The sequence below is a fragment of the Budorcas taxicolor genome, chromosome 15, assembly GCF_023091745.1.
Source record: "Budorcas taxicolor isolate Tak-1 chromosome 15, Takin1.1, whole genome shotgun sequence".
NCBI lineage: Eukaryota > Metazoa > Chordata > Mammalia > Artiodactyla > Bovidae > Budorcas > Budorcas taxicolor.
The window spans coordinates 27,373,769-27,397,993 of NC_068924.1; the positions used below are offsets into that span (position 1 = coordinate 27,373,769).

The 24,225-nt window shown below is 40.5% G+C and overlaps 1 protein-coding gene across 2 annotated transcripts in view; it reads left to right on the forward strand.

Annotated features, from left to right (window-relative positions):
• The first annotated feature begins 282 nt into the window (after positions 1–282).
• Positions 283–24,225, forward strand: part of RNF214 (ring finger protein 214) — a 53,967-nt gene continuing 30,024 nt past the window's right edge. Inside the window, exons 1-6 of one of the 2 annotated variants that reach the window (XM_052652923.1) lie at positions 283–313; positions 1,898–2,013; positions 4,239–4,749; positions 5,469–5,528; positions 9,078–9,218; positions 13,254–13,393. In XM_052652923.1, coding sequence (XP_052508883.1) covers positions 1,904–2,013; positions 4,239–4,749; positions 5,469–5,528; positions 9,078–9,218; positions 13,254–13,393 — 962 coding nt within the window. In that variant the 5' untranslated portion in view covers positions 283–313; positions 1,898–1,903. The remainder of the gene's footprint in view (positions 314–1,897; positions 2,014–4,238; positions 4,750–5,468; positions 5,529–9,077; positions 9,219–13,253; positions 13,394–24,225) is intronic. The other variant, XM_052652924.1, reaches the window with a different exon arrangement.

Sequence of the window (24,225 nt, forward strand, 5' to 3'; positions counted from 1 at the left end):
AGTCCTTCTCGCGGTCGCCATCTGTCAAGTCCCTGCGCCCGGGCGGAATCCACTAGCATCTCAGAGCGGGGGGCGGTTTCCGCCAAGTCCGGTCCCCCGGGTCCCCCACCCTCGGCCCCGACCGCGCCGGCTGTGGCCGCCAGGGGGCGCCATCTGGGGCGGCGCGGGTGCCACCGCGGCCTCTCCTCCCCGGGCCGAGCCTCGCCCCCCGCCGCTCGTGCCGCCGGAAGTGGGAGGTGTCGCGCGCGCGGGCCGGCGCTCGACCCCTCCCCCCAGGTTCGGCCGCCCCCTCCCCCCCGCTCCGCCCGCTCAGGTGCGTCCCGTCCCTCCCCCGTTCGCTCCCGGGGGCGCGACGCGGGAGGTGTGTGCGGGGCGGGCGCGCGGGCGAGGGGCTGCGGCGCGAGGGGCGGGGGTCGAGGCTGCCGGGGGGCGGTGGTGCGTGGAGGGAGTTGCGGGGACGGGCATGGGGGTCCCGGCCTAGAAGTGGGACGGGGGTTGGCAGCCTGACCGGGGGGCCGAGGGCAAGGTGCGAAGGGGGCTCTGGCCGGAGGGATCGGCCGGCGGGCCAGCCCCCCTGTGGAGGGCGGCCGGGACCACTCGGCGTCGCTTCCCCCCATTGTCCCTTTCGCGACCGTCCCCGGATCTCTCCCGATGACCCGTCGCTCTCGGCTTCGCCGTCAGATCGCCGCCGGGTTGCGGTGCGAGGCTCCCCTTGGCCTCTTCGACCTAACGCCCCCCGCCGCGGCCGCAGCCCTCTGCCAGATGTCCCCGTCCCCCTCCCCTCTGCGGCTCTCAGCTACCGAGTTGCACGGAGGACCCGTGACTTGTGGTTTTGTTGACCGAGCGCCGGGAACCCCCGGCCCGGGCTCCGATGGGGCAGGACGTTTTGCACCTGTGAGAACAGTAATGGCGATCTGGGGCCCGTTTTTCTCCTGGGAGCTCGTATGATGGGGAAAACTGAGGCACAGGGGGACGATGGCCTGGAACTTAAATGTTGACACAGGCCAGCCTCCATGCCTGCCCTATGCTTTCTTCGCGGGTCAGAGATGTACCTGGGATGCTATTAAAATAAAAACGAGAATTTAAGCTAACCTTATGTTACACCTCCCTCCTCCCATATTTTTTTTTATCTTTTCACCACAGAAGGCCATGAATTTGTCCTGCAACATAAAGGATGACCTTTTGATCTAAAAAAGGCCCCTGTCCCACTTCCCTTACTTGGATTACAGTTTTTCAGCTTCTCATTTTCATGCTGGAGTAACTGAGATTCTCATACTCTTTTGCACCTCCAGTAACTCTGAAGAGTGTACTTTCCGCAGTCAGTGGTTGTCAAACTTTTCCCATCTGTGGGGAACACAGAGTAAAAGATACTTGGATTGCCCAATTAAATACTATTTTTTCTCTCCCACAAGAATACTTCCAGGAAACTTTACTTATATTAATGGAGAATGCTTTTAATGTGACAGGCATAAAATGATTTTAAAACACAAGATACCATTGATATTAGGCCCCAAATCACATCTTTTGTAAATGATATTAGGCAAGGTAGGTATGTGGATCATTTGGAGGATTCTCACAGTCTGTGAGACCGCATTTCTCCTAAAAAGCTTTGACAGGCATATATAGTGTTGTTTACACACACACATATATATGTGTGTAATATATGTAATGATATATATAATGACGCTTGAGGATTGATGTCCCTTGGGACCTATTTCATGCCATGGCTCTTTTTATATCCTATTGAGGAATACTCAAGTATTTTCTCCTGGAGACCAGCTTTTTCTTTGTGTTTCTTTCCTGATATGATTCTGCTGTATGGACATTCTGATGGGGAAAGATACATTTGTTTTGAAATCTTGGAACTTCTAGCTGTAATTTGTTTCTGAATGTGCAGAGCACGATGGCAGCATCTGAAGTAGCTGGCGTGGTGGCCACTGCTCCCAATCCTCCGGAATCCTCTTCTAGTGTCTGTGCTTCCAAACCAGACGAAGGTCCTCCAGATGGTCTAAGGTAACGTGTGGACTCCTGACGGGGCAGATTGCGTTTGGGTGAGGGGCTTTGGAGATGGGCTTCTTACAGAAGTGTAGTTGGTCTTTCCCCTTTTGGGCTCTAGTGGCATTGCCCTCGATGAAGCTTTTTTAAAGGTAGGGACTGTCTGATCTCTGTTTGTATATTTGGTACCCCGCACCAGTATCCGACACTCAGCAGGCATGCTAATTGTTTGTTGAGTACATAGATTAGAATACAGTTGGTCAGACTTATTTGAAAATGCAAATATTTCCCAACTTCTACATGGACTATCTGTTTAACTGTATGTTTAAGTATTGTACCTGTGTGTGTATATATGTATGCTTTGTATATGCATATGTACTGGACCTACATTTGTATCTATAGATAAATAGACAGCTTTGTTAGTATGACTTACTACTTCTTGTGTGTAGTTTGCCTTGCATCTAAACTCTTGAAGACTCTAATTATGATTACCCAGCCTTGGCATTTTATAGTGATTAAACCATTGTTATGTATAATGTTGTACTAGGTTGGCTACCTCAACACTTTTGTAGAGTACGTAGGACCTAATGCAATAGATAACAGTGTCCTAGCAGCTCGGTATGTGTTAATACATTTAATTCTCCTAACAATCCCAGGAGGTAGGTGCTAATACTATTATTCCCATTAACAGGCGAGAAAACTAAGACATAGAGAGGTTAGTAACTTGCCCAAGGTTACCATGCTATGTTGGAGTCAGGATTTAAACTCAGGCTTGTCTGACTCCAGTGTACTTAGTAAATATCTATTTAAATGAAGAAGACAGGTTTGTTAGTGGGTAATGGGGACAGGAGTTAAGTAAAACCTCACCATAAACTTGCATCTTCATTTTATATATAGTGCACTTCCCTGGTGGTACAGTGGTTGATAAGACTCTGCCCTTCTCTGCAGGGGGGCATGGTTTCAATCCCTGGTCCCACATGCTGCATGGTGTAGCTTAAAAAAAAAACACAAAAAACAGGCATATACTACTAGTAATAATAATAGCAGCCAAGGTTTATTGAGTGTTTACTGTATGCCAGAACTAAATACTTCAGATGCTTTATCTCATGTAATCCTCACAATAGTCCTATTAGGTAGGTAATATTTCTATTTTACAAATGGAGTTAAATAACTTGCCCAGAGTTAAACCACTTATAAATAGCAGTCAGGATTCTCGCCTAGGTATTGTGTCTGTCCAAATTCATAATTTTTTTCCCCAGACCCCACTTGATCCCAGGAGTCAGCAAAGAGCATTTATAAACATTTTCAAGTCACAAGATGCTCTCTGTTGTTTTATTTTGAACAGTAGGTACTATTTTGTTGTTGTGTTTGTTTGTTTTTGAATTTTCTAGAAAAGTAGGTACTTGAGGAAAGAAAGGCATAATGACCTAAAGCCTCAGTCAGTGCTGGTTTGGAGTCCTTAAGGGTATCGGCGGACAGAATCAGTTTTAATTTTTTTAATGGCAAAAGAATTTAATGCATATATAGTCATTATTATTGGGTGAAAGACTTAGAGTTGTGAATGTTGGATGCCCTTATAAATAGATTTTGAAGATCTCTCTTAAAAGTAGTATGTTAATGGTTGTGACAAATGATAAAAACAGTTTTTCCAGTGTTATACATGTGTCATCTGGGATAAAATTTCTACTGGCAGCTTCAATTTTGGATTCAAAATTGTTTGTACTTCAGGCAACATGAAGTAGTGATGCTATGCTCTAGAAAGCAGTTGAAGAACCTAAATCTTGTGGTCAAAGATCTGTCTAGGGAATTTGAGTGTGAATTATTTTTGTGAAATGAGAATGGAATAAAAACAGTTTCCAAATTAATATTTTATTTATTAAAAATATGTGTAACAAAAGTAGCACATGTACTTAAATGAAATAGTCTAACAGTAGGCTATTTTATCTGCATTCCCCCAATTATTAAATTTGACACCCCCCAATTTCTGGGTCCCCAGAGTCATTCATGTGTGATTATTTATTGTGGACTGTCTCCAGAACCCAGATTCTTCACCACTGTGCTATACTCTTTGTGTGTGTGATCAAAATTACTGAATGGAAGCTAAGTTCCTTTTCATCCTGATAATTTGGAGGGGCTTGTATAGGCCAGTCTTGTTCTTCTAGTGTTTGTATTAAAAGTATTATATGTTTCAGCCTCTTTAAGATTGGATGAAGAGAGAAACTTTTTATCTTCTGTTTTCATAGCCCCAAAGACCCTGCACAGAAGCATAAGAACTCGCCTCTGTCGAGTGTAAGTAACCAAACGATAACCAAGGAGAATAACAGAAATGCCCATTTGGAACACCCAGAGCAGAATCCTGGCTCATCAGCAGGTGACACTTCAGCAGCGCACCGGGCGGTTTTAGGAGAAAACGTGATAGCCACAGCCCTTGGTCTGTCTGGCGGTGGGTCCCAGTCTGATCTGAAGGACGTGGCCAGCACGGCAGGAGAGGAGGGGGACACGTGCCTCCAGGAGAGCCTCCACCCCGCCGCTCGGTCTCTTAAGGCAGGGTGCCATTCAAAGCAGCTTGCCTCCAGGAATTGTGCTGAAGAGAAGGCCCCACAAGCCTCCATCCTAAAGGAAGGGAGCAGGGACCCAGGCTTGGAGTTCCCACCTGTGGTGCCTCCAGCAAATGGGGTTGAAGGAGTCAGAGTGGATCAGGATGATGATCAGGATAGCTCTTCCCTGAAGCTTTCTCAGAACATTGCTGTCCAGGTCAAGTATCAAGTTTCTACTACTAACATGGAATTCGGGCTTTTGATTTAATTTTTTTTTTTTTTGGAGGGCAGGAGATACTTCTTCCTAGTTGGTGGAGAACTGCTCTGTCTCTCTCTGTCTCTCTCTCTCTCTCTTTTAATGGCAACTCTCATAATACTCTCATATGGTGCTCTGTGATAACTTCATTCTGGTGTTACTGATGTTCCATAAGTAATAGCCAGGATCTAATCATGGCGACTAGGAACTTCATGACCTACATACAATCGCTTGCACTGAGTAATTGATGAGCGTAGGTCATTAGCATTCATAGTTCCCATCTTCGCACTTGCAGGAGGAATCCTTGTTAATTCTCTGACCTACATCTTAAGAAGTACAGTGTCTCCTGCCTTATAGTGACTGACATGCTTTGTCATAGAAAGAATGGGCACAATAAATTGTAGGGGGCCCAAATTCTTGTTTCAGCTTTGGGGTTGTCTCTCCATCAGTTGTTGGGTCTCATTCAGGTTATTTTGTGGGATAAGTGCTTAATGCAGCATGGGTGTCAGAGGGCATTTGCCAGAACTACAGTTCTCTTACTGTGAAGTTGATAAGGAGAAAGAACAAAAAGTTAATTTCTCTGTTACTTTTGACAGATTTCTCAGTTAACGGACTATATAATTCTGCCTTTTAAAATGTCTCTGAACAGTTCTGAATATAATTGTTTCCTTTCTTTATAGACTGACTTTAAGACGACTGATTCCGAGGTAAACACAGATCAAGATATTGAAAAGAATCTGGTGAGTAGTTAAACTGTCATTGTTGGTATATGAAACTGTTAATGCGGAAGATCTAGGGTCACATCATCCCTGGAAAAGGTGCAGGAATCTCCTTTATAAAATCCCTGACAGGTGATCAGCTAACTTCTGCTTGATTACTTCCAGAGATGGGACACTTACTACTCACAAAGCAACATACCACATTTAGAAAATAGATCTTACTGTTAGATCTTATTATGAGATGAGAACAGAACCTCTGAAGCTTCTTGTTATAGTTTTCTCCTGAGCTACATAGAGTAAATCTAAAATGTTTTACTTGTTAGCCCCCAATATAGTCAAAGTGTGTTTTTTTTGTTTTTGTTTTTTTAATGCCTTTTCCTCTTACCTCTCAGGTCTGAACCTTTCCAGGTGAAATGTCCCCAGATGTTTTTAATATTCTTCTTTTCTTCATATATTTTTCAGCTTTTCATCATCCTGACTTCTTTTCCACCTCGACAGGTTCCATCTTCTCAATGTTTCTTTTAAAATGTGATCCTGAAAGCTAAACATAGTAATGCACAGACAGTATGATTACTTCACAACACAATGGGACCCTTGTTCTCTTTCTCATTCGAGACACCATTTCTTAAGCTGACAGCAGCTTGTTTTGGCCATCTCATCACACTGTTGAGCTTGCACTCAAACTTCATCATGTCTTTTTCTCATGTATTGCTTAGTTGTGTCTTCCTATTATATTTGTAGGTAATGGTTTTTAAAACTTAGAGAGCTTCACATTTGTTTTTGTAAAAGTGGTCCCCTTGATCTGTCCCTGGCATTTTGTGGCAAAAACTTCTACCTTGTATGTGTGTGAATATCTGAATGTCTGTTTTTAAGAGGAAGAATAATGTGCAGAAAGGCACCTTTGGTTCAGGAAGAGGTCTTTAGGATAAGATATGTTAGTTGAGTGGAGAAGGCAATGGCACCCCACTCCAGTACTCTTGCCTGGAAAATCCCATGGATGGAGGAGCCTGGTAGGCTGCAGTCCATGGGGTCGCGAAGAGTTGGACACGACTGAGCGACTTCACTTTCACTTTTCACTCTCATGCCTTGGAGAAGGAAATGGCAACCCACTCCAGTGTTCTTGCCTGGAGAATCCCAAGGACAGCGGAGCCTGGTGGGCTGCCGTCTGTGGGGTTGCGCAGAGTCAGACACGACTGAAGTGACTTAGCAGCAGCAGCAACAGCATGTTAGTTGAGTGGAAATAAGGAGGAAAACCAGTTAATATTTTGTTGTTTGTCTTTGAATTTTCTAGAACAGTAAGTACTATTGAGGAAAGCATATATAAGAGGAAATAAAGTAGATATTTGGCACAAGTCAAAGAAATTGAGGGGCAGATGGAAAGAAGTCAGTTATTGGAGTGTGTTAACTACATGAGGCCAATAAAAACTTTTAAATAGAGAGTAGCGACTCAGGAGTTATTTATAACAGGCAAGTAAAAAGATACCAGAGATGAGCGACCTGATGGCCACGTGCAAGCTGAGAATGAGGCTAGAAGAAAACCTCCAAGGGGAGGAGAAGTTGTCTTTTCTTGAGCACTTACTCTAAGCACTTTACATGTAGTATTTATTTGGTCCCCACAGTTGTAACGTGGAGTTGGCATGACTATAGCAGTTGAAGAGGCCAACTTAAGAAGTTGCAGATAAGCTTTAGCATCAGTCTGAAACGGGTAGAGATTGGCAAGCCATTGGACTGAAAGAGGCCCAGGGCTGTGGTCTCTTTGGCTGTGTTTTTAATAGGTGGTGATGTGGGCCACATGCTTTAAAAAAGGTAGTGGAACTAGTCAGGTATTAAGCTGGACAGCAATGCAAGGAACTTTGCTCTTGTGTTATTTGCTACCCTTTTCATGCACTGACAGTAATTGCCCACTGCCTGCATTTCAAATGGGGCCTCTGGGCTCTCAGAACCAATTAGCCACCAATGAAACAACGTAGCAGTGTGTAACCCTTTGGCTTGGAGAATTGGATCAAGTAATTTCCTCTACACCTTAAGTCGCCAGTTTGCATGTACTAATAGTGTGTCCTTGAAACTTCTTTCTGTGAAGACTTGAGTTCTTTTTTTCCCCATTCTGTGTTGTATATAAAGACGCATTATGGACAAAAAAGTTTCCATAAGAAAGTAAAGAGAGAAGAAAAGAATGCTCATATTTACTAGTTTCGTCAGTTGGTTCTTAACATTTTTTTTTCAACCTTTTCTTGGGTGAAGATCTTTCAGAATCTTTTGAAAACTGAACTCTCCTCTCAAAAAATTTTGTACATACCTATCCATAGACCTCAGGTTCAGAAAACCTTTGAAGTTATGATGCTAAGTAGTCATCTATTTAGGGAGCCTTAGTCACACAAGACTGAGCGACTTCACTTTCATGCATTGGAGAAGGAAATGGCAACCCACTCCAGTGTTCTTGCCATCTGTGGGGTCGCACAGAGTCAGACACGACTGAAGCAACTCGGCAGCAGCCACAGCAGCAGCAGTCACATTTCAGTACCTGGACTAAGGACTAGCTTATCCCAAAGCTAAAGTCCCATTTTGAGAGCTTCTGTTTTTTTTTTTTTTTTATCATAGGGTGATAAGTTTCCCCCCATTCACTTCTAAAACCTTTCTTTTCTTTGAAAATAGTTGCTGTCTAGTGAATGAATTCAGTTTAATGCTCTGTTTAAGTTTTACATGGGCTGCCTTGTACCAAATGTGTTTTAAGTTGACCCTCTAAGTTTTAGTGTTGCTTTGAAAGCTAACCATTGCTTTTCTTGACTTACTAATGTCAGGGAGGCAGAGCTGAACTGTGGCCCTTAAAAGCTTTACTCCTATTCCTACTTTATGTGAGAACTTGGCCAATTTGCCTGATCTGAATCGCAAGTCCCCCAGAGCACTGGTGGGTTTGTCAGTTTTTAGTGCTAATGACCAGTAAGGAATTCAGTTTCTGGATGCATTTTGAGTAAATGATCTGTTCTTTGTTTTTTGCTCATTCTTCTTCTTCTTAATAGATGATAAAATACCTTATTTCTCTTATTCCCTAGAGCAGAGAAATAGTTTATATAAGAATCAGTTAGTAGAGATCTTAGGCTTTCTAGGTGAGCTGGGCTCTTTGGTAACTGCTCCCCTCTGCTGTTGTAGTGTGAAAGCAGCCAGTAAAGCTTCGGGTATGGCTACGTTCCTGGAAAACATTAACTTATAAAATCAGATGATGGCTGGATTTGGCTCATAGGCCATGGTTGCCACCCACATCTTAGTGCAGTGTTGTACAGCAGAACTTCCTTTCACGATGGAAGCGTTCTCTATGTCTGCTGTCTAGCATAGTAGCCACTACTCACACAAAGCTACCTAGCACTAGGAATGTGGCCAGGTGACTGAAGAGCTGGATATTTACATTTTATCATTCTAATTACTTTAAATTTACATAACAGACAGCATGGCTGGTAGCACCAGTGTTGGACCCTGCAGCCTAAGAGCTCTGCTTGATGCCTTGAACAAGCCTACGGTGAATGTTTCTTGCAGTTAAATTGAGGAATTCAACTGCTTTTCTGTTGCTACCCATAGGATAAAATGATGACAGAGAGAACCCTGTTGAAGGAGCGTTACCAGGAGGTCTTGGACAAGCAGAGGCAAGTGGAGAATCAGCTCCAAGTGCAATTAAAGCAACTTCAGCAAAGGAGAGAAGAAGAAATGAAGAATCACCAGGTATCCTGCTTATATTAAAATTGGCAACAAGTAAAGCTATAGTCCCTAATTAGACTTTAACTTTGTTTTCAAATTAATAGAAATAAAAAAGCAGTGTGTGTGTGTGTGTGTGTGTGTGTGTGTGTGTGTGTGTGTGTGTGTGTGTGTGTTAAGTCGTTCAGTCTTGTCTGATTCTGCTATCCCGTGTACTGTCCCAGCCAGGCTCCTCTGTCCATGGAATTCTCTGGGGAAGAATACTAGAGTAGGTTGCCATTCCTTTTCTTCTCCAGGGGATCTTTCTAACCCAGGGAATGAACCCAGGTCTCTTGCACTGCAGGAAGATTCCTTACCATCTGAGCCAGCTGGGAAGCCCTAGCGAGGCTAGGTTAAAATGACCTAAAACATACTCCCATGTCCTTTGACTAAAGGATAACAATGTATTTGAATTAAAAATTAAAACAGTCCCTAGGAACAAAAGATGGAGTAAACAGATTTCATTGCACAGGTGAGCTGTAGACGGCATCACAAATCAACCTCCCCCAAAGGCAATCTGCAAGTAACTTTTTAATGGTTATGTCACGCGAGTGTCTGTTCCTCGGTTCTTCGTCTCGTCACAACCGAGATCTGGAGTGACGGACATTAAAGCCCCCTTGGCGTGTCACAGCTCTCAGGTCTTGGATAGACCGTGTTATAGCTCTCAGGTCTTGAAAGGACCATATTCTAGCTCTTAGACAAATCAGTGTTCCAGCTCAGTGTTCCAGCGCTGTTTTATCTAGAAGATAGCAGTTAAATCCGTCTTCGAGGCGTGAGGGCACGTCGATCCAAAGACACGAGGAGAAGAGCGCCCTAGCATGTGGGAGAGAGAGCTAGCTTTGGCTCCTCTTTTTATATGTTTATCTCTCCCTGGGCCTGTCCTATGTAAACTGGACCAGGCAGGAGTGTTGTTTGTTTTACCTGAGGTCCTCACTCCGGTCCTCGGACCTTCTTTTGTTCTATTTTCGCGGGCTTTTCCCTTCCTTGTCTTTTAGCCACCGCCATTTTGGACTCCTTTTCCCTATTCTACCTGCCTAACAGTTATCATAGAATTTTAAGTATAAACAAGAACTTTGAGGGCATCTTGTCCAAATTCTCACTCCTATTTTAGTTCAGAATATATTTATTTGATATATTTTGTTGATGTAATTGATTGCCTACCTGGAAAGTCATTTGATTAGATTCCTGTCTCATACTGTATTTAAAAATAAAATTCTAAGTGGATTAAAAATATACATAGAAAACTGGAAAAAAATTTTAAGTTAGAAGAAAATTTAGGAGAATATGTATGTACCTTAAGTTGCAAAAGATCCTCTTAATCTAGGCAGAAAACCCAGAAGATTTTTAAAAAGTGAATTTAATTATATATAGTTAAAAATTTTGATATGGCAAATGATACAGAAAACAGTCAAAAGATCAATATTAGACTGAGAGAAAATATTTCTAGCAGATCTGATGAAGGGTTTAAGATCTAAGACACTTTGATTCCTACAAATTCATATAGTGAATAGTGAAGTCACTCAGTCGTGTCCGACTCTTTGGGACCCCATGGACTGTAGCCTACCAGGCTCCTCCCTCCATGGGATTCTCCAGGCAAGAGTACTGGAGTGGGTTGCCATTTCCTTCTCCAGGGGATCTTCCCAACCCAGGGATCGAACCTGGGTCTCCTGCATTGCAGGCAGACACTTTAACCTCTGAGCCACCAGGCTCCCCCGTCCCTGGGATTCTCCAGGCAAGAACACTGGAGTGGGTTGCCATTTCTTCTCCAAGGCATGAAAGTGAAAAGTGAAAGTGAAGTCGCTCAGTCGTGTCTGACTCTTCGCGACCCCATGGACTGCAGCCTACCAGGCTCCTCCGTCCATGGGATTTGCCAGGCAAGAGTACTGGAGTGGGGTGCCATTGCCTTCTCCACTGAGCCACCAGGGAAGCCCCAAATTCATAGTAAAAGCCAAATAGTCTAAAGAAACACCAGGAAAGGTTATTGTATTACTTTTCTATTGTAATAGTTTCCTATTGCTACTGTGGCAGATTGTCATGAATTTAGAGCTTAAAACAACACATTTATTAAATCAGTTCTGTAGGTCAGAAGCCCAACATGGGTGTCACTGGGCTAAAATCAAGGTATTGGGATGGCAGCCTTCCTTTCTTGGGACTCCAGGGGAGAAGACATTTCCTTGCCTTCCTGGCTTCTAGAGGTTGCTTGCATTCCTTGACCTGTGACCCCTTCTCCCTCTTCACAGTCAGCAGTGTTGCATTTCTGCAACCATTCTTCCCTAATCACATCTTCCTCTGCTCATGACAGGGAAGGTTTCTCTGCTTCTAAAGACCTATTTGTGATTAGATTGGACCCACCCAGGTAATCCAGGATTCTCTATCTTTTTGTTAAGGAAGGTAACAAAAGTTCCAAGGGGTAGAACATGGACATTTTTGTGAGCCAGGGGCTATTATTTTGCCTACAATTATAAACAGTAATTCACAGAAGAGGAAAAGCAAATGGGGAATAAATATATGAAAATAAACTCAGCCTTACTATTGTTGATTCATTCATACAACAAATATTTTTTGAGTTCCCAATCTAGTCCCTGAAGATTTAGTGGTAAACAAAACATAGTCTTTGCCTTCATTGGATGTTTATTCTAGTCGGAGGAGACAGACAATGAAAACAGTAAAAGAATAGGAGGTGGTAAAATGCTCATTAAAATTATTAGATACTCTTCCTCCCTCTTTCCCATGAGATTGGGCAAAACAAAATAAGCTATCGGGGTAAGAAAAAATGAGCTCTTTTTAGACATTGGTAGGAGTGTGAATTGTTACTGATTTTTTTATTTTTAAGAAAAGATACTGGGAAATTGTCAGTTAAGTTTTAAAATGTATATATACCTTGACCTAGACTCCTCATTGTTAGAAGTCTACTCAACAGAAATAAAAGGTTTTTATATGAAAGTATAGACATAGAATGTTTATTGTAGTACTGTTTGTAGTACAAGAAAACTGGAATAAACCTGATGGACGCTTTTAATAGAGAGTGGCTAAATTGGCTAAATACATGTGTCATGTCGTGTTATACAGCTGTTTTTTAGTTTTCTCTATATTTGCTGTAAGTATGTTCATGTCAGTTGAACAAAGCAAGATGCAGAATAATGTATATAAAACTACCTCATTATAAAAAAACAGAAAAGCAAAGAAATACATATATAAGTACATGTGTTGGTGTGAGGATGCATAAAGTTGTGAAAGCATAGTACAAACACTTTAACACATTGATTACTTTATGGGTGGAATTGGTGTGAATTAGAGATGACTGTGGCCACCTGATACAAATAGCTGATTCACTAGAAAAGACCTTGATGCTTGGAAAGATTGAAAGCAGGAGGAGAAAGCGACAGATGACAAGATTGTTGGATGGCATCACTGATTCAATGGACATGAGTTTGAGCAAGCTCTGGGAGATGGCGAAGGACAGGGAAGCCTGGCGTGCTGCAGTCCATGGGGTCTCAAAGAGTCGGACACAACTGAGCGACTGAATAAGAGATGACTTAAATTTATCACTTTTTAATTGTTTGACTTATTATACATGTAGTCAGATAATTTAAAAAGATCAGATAATCCCTACACATAATAAAGTAGAACCATAACAAAACAAAGCAAGACCGTATTTGTTGAAAGTAACAAACTCCCACCCTGTGCAAGAATGCCTTTCTCAGCAGTCTTGACAGGTGTTCATTCAGACTTTATTTGAGCACCAGTAATGGGGAGATTATTGCTTCACAAGGCAGTAAATTCCAGTTTTGAATAGTTGTGATTGTTAGAAATTCTTCCTCCTGTTGAATTGATATCTGCATTATTACTTACTCCCTTATATCTAAGTACTGGCTTTTGGGACTACTCATGAACTAGATTCCTTTAGTTCATTTTAAATTCTCTAAACTCAGTGTTAATTTGTGATAGTTGAAAGTAACCTTCAGACCAAAAGAACTAATTCATTTCCTTCTTTGTGTGTGACTATAATTGTGTGGGACTCAGGAGATATTAAAGGCTATCCAAGACGTAACAATAAAGCGAGAAGAAACGAAGAAGAAAATAGAGAAAGAAAAGAAGGAGTTTCTGCAGAAGGAGCAGGATCTAAAAGCTGAAATTGAGAAGCTTTGTGAGAAGGGCAGAAGGTAAATGATGGATGCTGTTAAGAATAAAAACGCTCTGTGAATGTGTGTGTTTGAATATAAGAGGCCAGTTCTGTTTGTTTCTAGTTCCTTTTCTTTCAGTCTTAATTTTTATTTGAAAAACAAGTGCACAAATTAATATCCTCTAGTAATTTTAGCTTTTTCAGCAACTATGTTAAATTTAACAAAAAGTGTCTCAGGAATTCATTAATACATTGAAATGATAGTAGTGAATTGCTTGGTCCCAGGTATGATCAAGATTTTGGTATATATCTAGCACCTGTTTCACTTCCTTAACTGATATTTTACAGTTTAGACGATGAGACTACTTTGATTGTATTTATGTTCAACACCAAAAGCAAATTTCAAAAGTAGTTTGTAGGCTGTTTGGAAAGCTATTTAATGAATCTGTGTCCTTTTCAGGGAACTGCAGTAGGACTAAGGTGGCATAAAGTTCGGTCATAGTTTCAAATTTCCAAGTTTCTTCTTGTGACCTGTTTGGAAATCAAAATAGCTGTGAATACTGTGATTTTACTTAAATTCTACTAAAATGCGTTTTTATTTATCAAGAAAATCTTGGCTTGCTAATGTGTCAGAGAGCTAAGTGGAAAGTAGCAGGTTCATTTGCCAAATCATTTTTCAAGTATGAGAGATGGTAACTATGAAAGAACATTTTGGAATACCTGGGGAAGTTTGAGTTTGGACTGCATATTAGGTAATAGTGTATCAAGTGATAAATATTTTGGGTGATTATGGTATGTGATTACATAGAAGGATCTTATTCTTCAGAGGTACTTGCTGAAGTTTTAGGGGTTAAGTGTCATGATGTCTATAACTTTCAGATAGTTCAGAGAGAGGGGTAAAGTAAATGTGGCAAAAAGCGTAACAGCTGGTGGACCCAGATGAAAGGCATATATTTATTTATTTTTAGGACATATGTTTCTTGTACTCTTCTATTAACTTTTATGTTGGTTTGAAATTTTCAAAGAAAAAGTTGCAGGGTAGATACAGGGAGGAATTAGTCAGGCAGTGAGTAAGGAAAAGGATATTGCAGGCAGGGGACCTACAGAGGAGAGAGAATAACAACTGAGGTTAAGTAGAGAGGAATGAGGCTAGTGGAGGAGTCAGAAGTCAGATCACAAAGGCTTTATATACTTTGTTAAGGGGTTTGAGATTTTTCCCTGATAGACTGAAGAATTTGAATTACCAGATAGGAAATTAAGATAATTTCTGATTGATATTATAGAAAAATGAATTTACTTAATTGAAATCTGCCAAGTGCTTTGTACTATTTGAAGGTAGTTACTGTTTTATAAATATAACTATAGTTTTTTAAGAAAGACAGCATGAATCGACAAAAAAGTAAAGGACCAAATATTCAGTTTAGTCATAAATTTGATTTCTTTTCTCCTTGACACCTGGCTGCCTTACAGTGATGTTGTCTTGCTTTTGAGGGGACACTTTCTAGTTCCCAGCTTCAAGATTATTGCTGGTATTAGAAAGGGGAGGCTGCCAAGCTAGGTCTTTTCTAGGGCCAAACTTCTTTTCAAGCTCTCTGCCTTGAATAGTGACTCATCAAGAATAACAGCAAATAGGGCTCTTCTTGAATAAATATGGTGAGCTTACACTTTAAAAGACAGTGTCAGTTGATTCAGAGGTAGCTTGGGACAAGTAGCAGAAAAATTGCAGTATCAAGCAAGATCCTTCTTTTTTTTTTTTTTAATGCTTTGAGCTTGTGTGACGAGCTTGTGATAGGTAAATAGCAGATCGGGGGAGTTAATGTTGGAAGCCTTACTTTGGATGTGATATAAGAGTTTATGCTATATTGAATTGACAGTGTGCATGAGGATTCCTTTTGGAAATTTCTCACCAAGTGCTAGTTTGTTTAACTGATAGGCTTTGAAGTCCTAATAGCCTGTCTGGCCATCAGTAAGTTCAGTGAGTATTTCTTAGGTGCAAAGCAATGAGTCAGGCTGTTGAAATATCCTATATTTTGACCACAGCCTTCAGTCCTTCCAGCTTTCTGTCTTATTCCCAGTAAATGTACACTTTGACCACATCAGATCCTCTTTCTTGTTTGTTGACCTCATTACATTTTCCGCCAGTCCTCCAGCTCCCCGGAAGTGTTTCTTTACCTACCCCGCTGAGACTCAAAGTCCATTACTGGAATTACTTTTATACCATTGCCATCAATTCTGCTGAGACTTGTTCCTTTCCTTTCATTTTTTTCGTAGTATTCCAGTCCTGGCCCAAGTTAGCCACTTAACGTCTCTATTCTTATAGTTGGGCTGCTGAGTCTGCTGGAGGAAATCCTACCACTGAGCATCTTGAGGCCAGAATGAGTTTGACTTTCAAAAGCACTCAGATAGATCTTCAGGGCTCCCTCTTCCTCCGAGGGCTGTCCCTAACTATTACTTCTGTTTCTAAACTTTCCATCTCCACCATTTCTCTCATTAGTTTTAGCATGTGAGCTTGCTTTTTATTTCACTGAAAAAATAGGGGCCGCCGAGTAAATCTTCCTTCCGTTTCCTGTCAGTAGACGCATCCATGCTTTCTTCTGTTCTTGTATCTGAGTCTAAACTTCCTACTTGTGTGTGAATCCTGTTGCCTTGTTTCTCCCAATTTTCCATAAGTGGCACCATACCCTCTTCCAAGGCCTCAGCGGAAGAAATGAGTCATTCCACGTTCCTCTCTCTTAGCCCCTCTCCACCACATGTGCTTTACCATGTCCTGTAGATTAGGGATCCCTCTCCATTCACTCCGCCACTCTTCCTTCAGGTTTCTATCCCTTCTTCTAGCTCTGATGCAGGCTACTGAACTTTTTTTGCCTCCATTCTCGTCTGTCTAGTACACAGCTTCCATAGAAATCTTTCTAAGATGTGGATCTGAAAATGTCATTTCCCTGCTTAAAATCCTTCCTAGTTCCTAGGGTAAAGTTTAAACTCTGTATTTAGTGTAAGAAGCCCTTAATTATCTCGCTCCTATTTATGTCCCTAGCTTATCTTTTGGTGGTGTTGGCTTAGGTGCTCAGTCTTGTCTCTTGCCAGGTTCTTTTGTCCGTGGGATTTCCCAGGCAAGAATACTGGAGTGGGTTGTTATTTCCCACCTTCTCCAGGGGATCTTTCTGACCCAGGGATCGAACCTGTGTCTCCTGCATTGGAAGGAGGATTCTTTACCGCTGAGCCACCAGGGAAACCTGCTATACTTTTTAGCACTCCCCCAAACCACCATTGAAGAAGGAAAAGAGAACACACCCCTTATCCACCCCTTCACACACTGTGCCCATTTAATTTAGATGACTCTCTTCTGTATTCATCTGGCATGGTGTGTATATTCCTGTCATAACATTGACCTCTGATGGTCCTTTTTGTTTACTGGAATGTTTCCCCGCATTATATAGTTAGCTTCTTGAGAGCAAGCATTTCAATTATCTATTGCTTTCTTTAAAAAAAGCACTCAGTTCTTTGGGTTGATTCTCAGATGGATGGTTTTTCTAGTCCCCTTTGGAGTCATTCTTGTAGCTTCAGTTTCACGGTACCTGGGGCTGGAATGTCCAAGATGGCCTCATTCATATTTCTGCTGCCTTGGCAGGGCCACCTGAAAAGCTACAGTCTGTGAGTCCCGCCGGGCTCAGACGGGACCCTGGGATGTCTAGGATTTTTTCACTCTCTCTCTCTCCATGCTGTCTCAGGACTCTTTCCTCTCCAGGTGGTCTTTCCTGCAAAGGGGTCAGATTTCTTACTTGGCAGCTCAGGGCTTCCAAGAGTGCAGACGTGGATGTTTCCAGAATTTCTTAAGGCGTAGACTTGGAACCGGCACAGTGCTCCTCCTGCGGCATTTTGTTGGTTAACGTGAGTGATAGGGCCAGCCCAGATTCCATGTGGGAGGGGACTGTGAGGAGGAGGCCTGGTTCATTGGGAAGACTCCGTTCCTGGAGATTTGCTACCGCAGCAAGTAACACATCTTGTTTAACTTTTTCTGCTCGGCATGTAACAGTATTATCTAGATATGGGAAATCATGTGCATGCTCAGTTGCTCTCAGTCATGTCTGACTCTTTGCAACCCAATGGGCTGTGGGCTATCAGGCTTCTCTGTCCATGGGATTCTCCAGGCAAGAATACTGGAGTGGGGTGCCATTTCCTTCTCCAGGGGATATTCTCGACCCAGAGATTGAACCCGCGTCTCCTGCGGCTCCTTCATTGGCAGGTAGATTCTTTATCACTGAGCCATCTGGGAAATCATAGAAGTTATATATAAACAGGAGTAACATAACTGAAGATGTTTTAGAAATATGCGAAGAAACAGAGGCTAGGACATGGACCAGTAAACTCTTAGAATAAAGTGAGTTTCTAAGAATTATTATAAGACTAATAATTGTGACTGAATGAAAAGGGAAAAATGGATTTAGGAGGACTTGGTATCCGATTATTTTAAGGATTAGGATGGAGGGAGGAGTCAAAAATAACTTCACAGTTTGACCCTGCGTAACTGTGCCACCATGGACAATAATTGGGAAGTAGAATACCAGTTCTCAATTTGAGAATAAAGTAATACTTTTGATGGTTTGGGATATGCAAGTTGAAATACTTAGTAGACAATTACAAATGGGAGACTGAATACAGAAAAGATGCTGTGTCTTCATTTGGAGTTGCATATAAGCAATAGTTAAAATAAGTGAATTTTCTGTGGGAAAAAATATAGAGTAGGGCTCAGTTCTGAACTTTGCAGTTTGGGAGTAGAAAGAGGAAGAGAAGGCAAAAAGAATAATCAGAGAAGAACAAGGAAACCGTTTTGAATAGTAAGTAGTATAAGGTTTCAAAGGGAGAAAGTGGTTAACAGTGTCAGAAACTGTTGGGTATAAATGAGAACCAGGTCTGAGTAAAGGCTATTGATAAATATTAAATGTAAGTAGGGATTTTTAGGCAGGGGAATTAGGATATTGGATTTATTTTCCCCCCAATATTTTATTATAAAATTTTTCATTCATAGAAACTGCAAGTATTGTACATTAACTCTCATGACCTAGATTAAAAACAGCAATTAACATTCTGTTAAATTTGTTTTAACAGTCTTTCCCTCTGTCCATTCCTCTATTCATTAGTCCATGTTATTTGTTTATGCATATTAGAGTAAGAGGTAGTCATCATACTTTCACCTCTAAACTCATAAAGGTGTCTCATTAATTAGATTTTATATAGTTTGTGTTTCCTTTTTTGTGGTAATAAATCATATATGCAGTTAAATATATAAACATTAAGTACACCATTCAGTGAGTTTAGAATTCTTCTATTTATTATTGTTTTGTTCGTGCTGGATCTTCACCGCTGCACAGGCTTTTCTCTAGTTGTGGCGGGTGGGGCTACTCTCTAGTTTTGGTGCGCAGACTTCTCCTGGCGGTGGCTTCTCTTGTGCAGACCACAGGCCCTGGGGCACGTGGGATTCAGTGTTACGGCACGTGAGCTCACTAGTTGTGGCTCCAGGCTGAATAGTTGTAGCTCATGGGCTTAGTTGCACTGAGGCATGTGGGATCTTCCCGGATCAGGGATTTGAACCTCCTGCATCGGCAGGCAGATTCTTTACCACTGAGCCACCAGGGAAGCCCGCATGCAGTCAGTTTTGACAATCAGTATATCCCTGTGTAATTCAAATCCCATCAAGATATAGAAAATATTGCCATTAAACCAAGTAATTCCTCATGCTATCATTCCCTGTCCTTATAGTCCCAAAGGTAACCACTGTTACGAATTTTTTCTTCAAAGACTAATTTTGCATGTTCTGGAATGTCATATAAATGAAATCATACAACATTGTACTCTTTTGTATAAGACTTCTTTCATTTAGCATAGTGCTTTTGAAATTTTTCATGTTGTCTTTTTTTATTCTTGAGTAGTATTCCTCTTGTTAATATACCAGTTTATCCTTTCTCCTATTGATGGCAAGTAGCAGTTTCCAGATTTTTTACAATTATGAATAAAGCCGCTATGAATATTCATGTACAAGTGTTTGTGTGATCATATGATTTTATTTTTCTTCAGTATATTCCTTGGAATAGAATTATTGGGTTGTAGGGTAGTAGGTATATGTTTAGTTTTAAAAGAAAAGGCCAGACATATTTCAAAGTTTATATGATATTTTATACTCTATTACAATGTTTGAGAATTGCCATCCTTACCATTCAAATGACTGCAGTAAGTATTTCATTGTGGCTTAATTTGCATGTCCCATTAGTCATTAGGGTTCCCTGGTGGCTCAGTGGTAAAGAATCTGCCTGCAGTGCAGGAGACCTGGGTTCGATTCCTGGGTTGGGAAGATCCCCTGGAGGAGGGCATGGCAACCCAGTCCAGTACTCTTGCCTGGAGAATCCCATGGACAGAGGAGCCTGGTGGGCTATAGTCCATGAGGTCACACAGAATCCGACACGACTGAAGCGACTCAACAGGAACAACAGCGGTGACTATGATGTTGACCACTTTCTTCGTGTGCTTATTGGCCATTCATTTATCTGCTGTTCTGAAGTGTCCTGTCAGATATTTCTCCATCACCACCTTCTTGCAGGGCAGAGGTTGAGGTTTTGGTTTTTGTGACTGTGTAGTACCAGCCTGTTACATATTCCGAATATAACTCTTTTGTCAGTTACATGTTCTGTGACAGTTTTCTTCTACTCTGATCTATCTACTTTAAAATTGCATCTTTTGGTGAACAGAAAATTTGATTTCAGTGATATCTAATTTATTAAGTTTTCATTTATAGTTATTGTATTTTCTGTCCTAAGAAACCTTTGCCTACTGTGAAGTAGCAAAGGTGTTCTTCTGTTTTCTCATGGGATTTTTATCATTTTTGCTTTAATATTTATGTCTGTGATCCATCTCAAATTAATTTTTGTGTATGGTGACGAGTAGGGGTTGATGTTAATTTTTCCCCATGTTAATATCCAGTTGTTTTGGTACCATTTGTTGAGAAATGTTCCTGTCTTCATTGTGTTGCTTGACACCTTTGCCAAAAACCAAATGGCACCTTGAGTCATATATACAAATAGTGGGTTTATTCTGGGTACGCTACCAATCCATTGCATTGATATATTTGCCTATCTTTATGCCGAACCATAGCATTGTGATTATTATAAACTTATAGTAAGTCATGAAGTCAGAGTATGCAAAATCTTCTGCTTTTCGTTCAAGATTACTTTGGACATTTTAGGTTGTTTGCATTTATGTATGTGTGTGTGTGTATGTATGTGTGTGTATATTTGTCTATATATGAAGCAGCTTATCAGTTTCTATCAAAACACCTGGTTTTCTGAGAGTTCTTAATATGAATCGATGCATAATTTTGTCAAATGGTTTTTCTGTATCTATTAAATTATCAAATTTTTTTTCTCCCATGTTCTGTTAATATAATGAGTTGCATTGATTTTTTTTCAAATGTTAAACTATTTCTCCATTTCTTGGGATGCATCCAAGATGAACAAGATATATTGTTGTTTTTATGTATTGCTGAATTTGACTCTCTGATATTTGAAAAGGATTTTTATGTCTGTGTTAATTGAAACTTTCATAGTCTTAATTTTTGAAACTTAGAATTATCCTTTAAATTAAAAAAATGACATTTTAGATATAATTTATATAGAATAAAGTATTTCTATATTTTATGTTTTAAAATATTTGGTTATATCATTTGCTGAGGGGGCAGTGTTAAAATCTATGTGATTATACATTTTTCTCTTTTTCCTTTTAATCCTGTCAATTTTTGTTGTTATATTTTGAAGCTGTGTTATTAGATACATATACAATTATTATTATTATGTGTTCTTGATAAATTGTCTTCATCATTGACATTGAATCATTATAAAATGTCTTTATCTTGGTCATAATCTTAATGTTTATTTTATGTAATATTGATATAGATATTACAGTTAGATATGCTTACTCTTTACATAGTATATATTTTTCCATATTTTACCTTCAACCTATCAACATATAATTGTTTTTTTTTTTTTAATCTATCCTGACAAGGTTCCTTTTAGAGGCTCTTAGTATATTTGTATTTAATACAGCTAGTGATATGATTAGATTTAGGTGCATTCTTTACTGTCTAGATTAAATATTAATTCATTGACTATTCTGTAGAATTCTATTTTAATTTGGCCTTTTTCACCTTGAATACACATCTATTTCATTCACTGGCAAAATGTATCATAAAAACAAATTACATGCCTGGTGATTATACTACATTAGAAGGATTTATAATTTTATTGGATAAAGTATTTGGGAAATTTTCATAGTCTTAATTGCTGAAACTTAGAATTATTCTTTAAATTAAATTTTTTTGCATATAATTTACTACTAATAAAATACCCTTATTTTAAGTTACATTTTGATGAGTTTTGACAGATTGATCACACATGTTAATGCTAACACAGTCAAGGTATAGCATATACCATTACCCTAAAATATTCCCTGTATTTCTTCTTAATCACTCTGCTTCCTCCTCTCCATTCCCAGGTGAACACTTTCCTTCTGTGTTACTATATTATCTTTTCAACCATGTGTCTCACCCTATTGAGAAAAAAATTATTTATTTGACTGCACTGGGTCCCAGTTGTGGTACTCAGGATCTTTAGTTGTGGCATTCAAATTCTTATTTGCAGCATGTGGGATCTAGTTCTCTGCCAGTGTTTGAACCCTGGCCCCCTGCATTGGGAGCACAGAGTTTCAGCCACTGGATCACCAGAGAAATCTCATCACTTACCACAGTTTTGAGATTCATCTATGATGTTGTGATGAATGAGAACTATATTAATAGTTCATTACTTTTTTAATAAAAGACTTAATTTTTTTATTGTAGTTTGAAGTTTACAACAAAATTGAGAGGGAAGTAAAGAGATTTCCTATATGCCCCCTGCCCTCACACATGCACAGCCTTCCCTTTATCAATGTCACTCACTAGAATGGCACATTTTTTACCAAAGGTGAACCTACAGTGACACGTCATAATTGTCCAAAGTCCATAGTTTACCTTAGGGTTCACTCTTGGTATTATACAGCCTATGATTTGGATAAAGGTATGATGACATATCGGAGAAGGCAATGGCACCCCACTCCAGTACTCTTGCTTGGGAAATCCCATGGACAGAGGAGCCTCGTAGGCTACAGTCCATGGGGTCACTAAGAGTCGAACACGACTGAGCGACTTCACTTTCACTTTTCACTTTCATGCATTGGAGAAGGAAATGGCAACCCACTCCAGTGTTCTTGCCTGGAGAATCCCAGGGACAGAGGAGCCTGGTGGGCTTCCGTCTATGGGGTCGCACAGAGTCGGACACGACTGCCGCGACTTAGCAGCAGCAGCAGCAGCATGATGACATATATCCATCATTACACAGAGCATTTTTCACTCCCCATCCTCTGTGCTCTACTGGTTCATCCCACACTCCCCCACTGATTTTTTTTATTGTCTCTGTAGTTTTGCCTTTTCCAGAATGCTATATAGTTGAATCATATGATATGTAGCCTTTCAGATTGGCTTCTTTCACTTAGCAATATGCATTTGAAAGTATGCCTTTTCATGGTTTGATAGCTCATTTCTCTTTAGCATTAAAGAATATTCCATCTTTTGAATGTACAGTAGTTTTTTATTTATTCATCCACTGCAGGATAACTTGGTTGCTTCCAAGTTTTTGTAGTTATGAATAAAGGTGCTATAGATAGCCATGTGCAAGTTTTTGTATGGACGTAAGTTTTCAGCTCCTTTCGGTAGATACCAAGAAGTGTAATGGCTGGATTGTATGGTAAGAATAAGATTAGTTTATAAGAAACTGCCAAATTGTCTTCCAAAGTGGCTGCGGTACCATTTCGCTTTCCCAGCAGAAATGAATGAGAGTTCCTGTTGCTCCACATCCTTGCCAGCATTTGTTGTTGTCGTCAGTGTTCTAGATTTTGGCCATTCTACTTAGTATACAGTGGTATCTCATTGGTGTTTTAATTTCATTTTCCTGATGACAAGTGATGAGGAGCATCTTTTCACATCTTCATTTGCTATCAGTATATCTTTTTTGATGAGCTGTCTGTCAGTCTTTGGCCCATTTTTTTAAATCTTTTTTTTTTTAACTGAGAGATTATATTTTTAATTTAATTGTATTGTTATATTTTTGGCTGTGCCGCATGGCCTGTAGGATCTAAGTTACCCAACCAAGGATTAAACCTTTTTTAAGGCCACAACAGTGAAAGCCCAGCGTCCCAACTCTAGACCAGCAGGGAACTCCCCTATTGTTTGTTTTATTGTTGAATTTTAAGAGCTCTTTGTGTTTTTCGGATAACGTTCCTTTGTCAGATGTGTCTTTTACAAATATTTTCTCCCAGTCTATGGCTTGTCTTCTATTATTCTTGATACCGTCTTTTGCAGAACAGAAGTTTTTAATTTTAATGAAGCCTAATTTATCAGGTATTTCATGGGTCGTGTCTTTGGTGTTATATCAAGTTCATTCAGTTTTCTCTGATGTTATCTTCTAGGAGTTTTATAATTTTGTGTTTTACGTTTAGGTCCATGATCCAACTTCTGTTAACCTTTGTGAAAGGTGTAATGTCTGTGTTTAGATCCATTTTTTTGCATGTTGATGTCCTCTTTGAACGAGCTTCCCAGGTAAAGAACCAGTGGCTCCAGTGATAAAGAACCTGCCTACCAATGCAGGAGACATAAGAGATGCAGGTTCGATCCCTGGGCCAGGAAGATCCCCTGGAGGAGTGTATGGCAATCCACTCCAGTGTTCTGGCCTGGAGAATCCCATGGACAGAGGAGCCTGGCGAGCTACAGTCCATAGGGTCACAAAGAGTTGGACA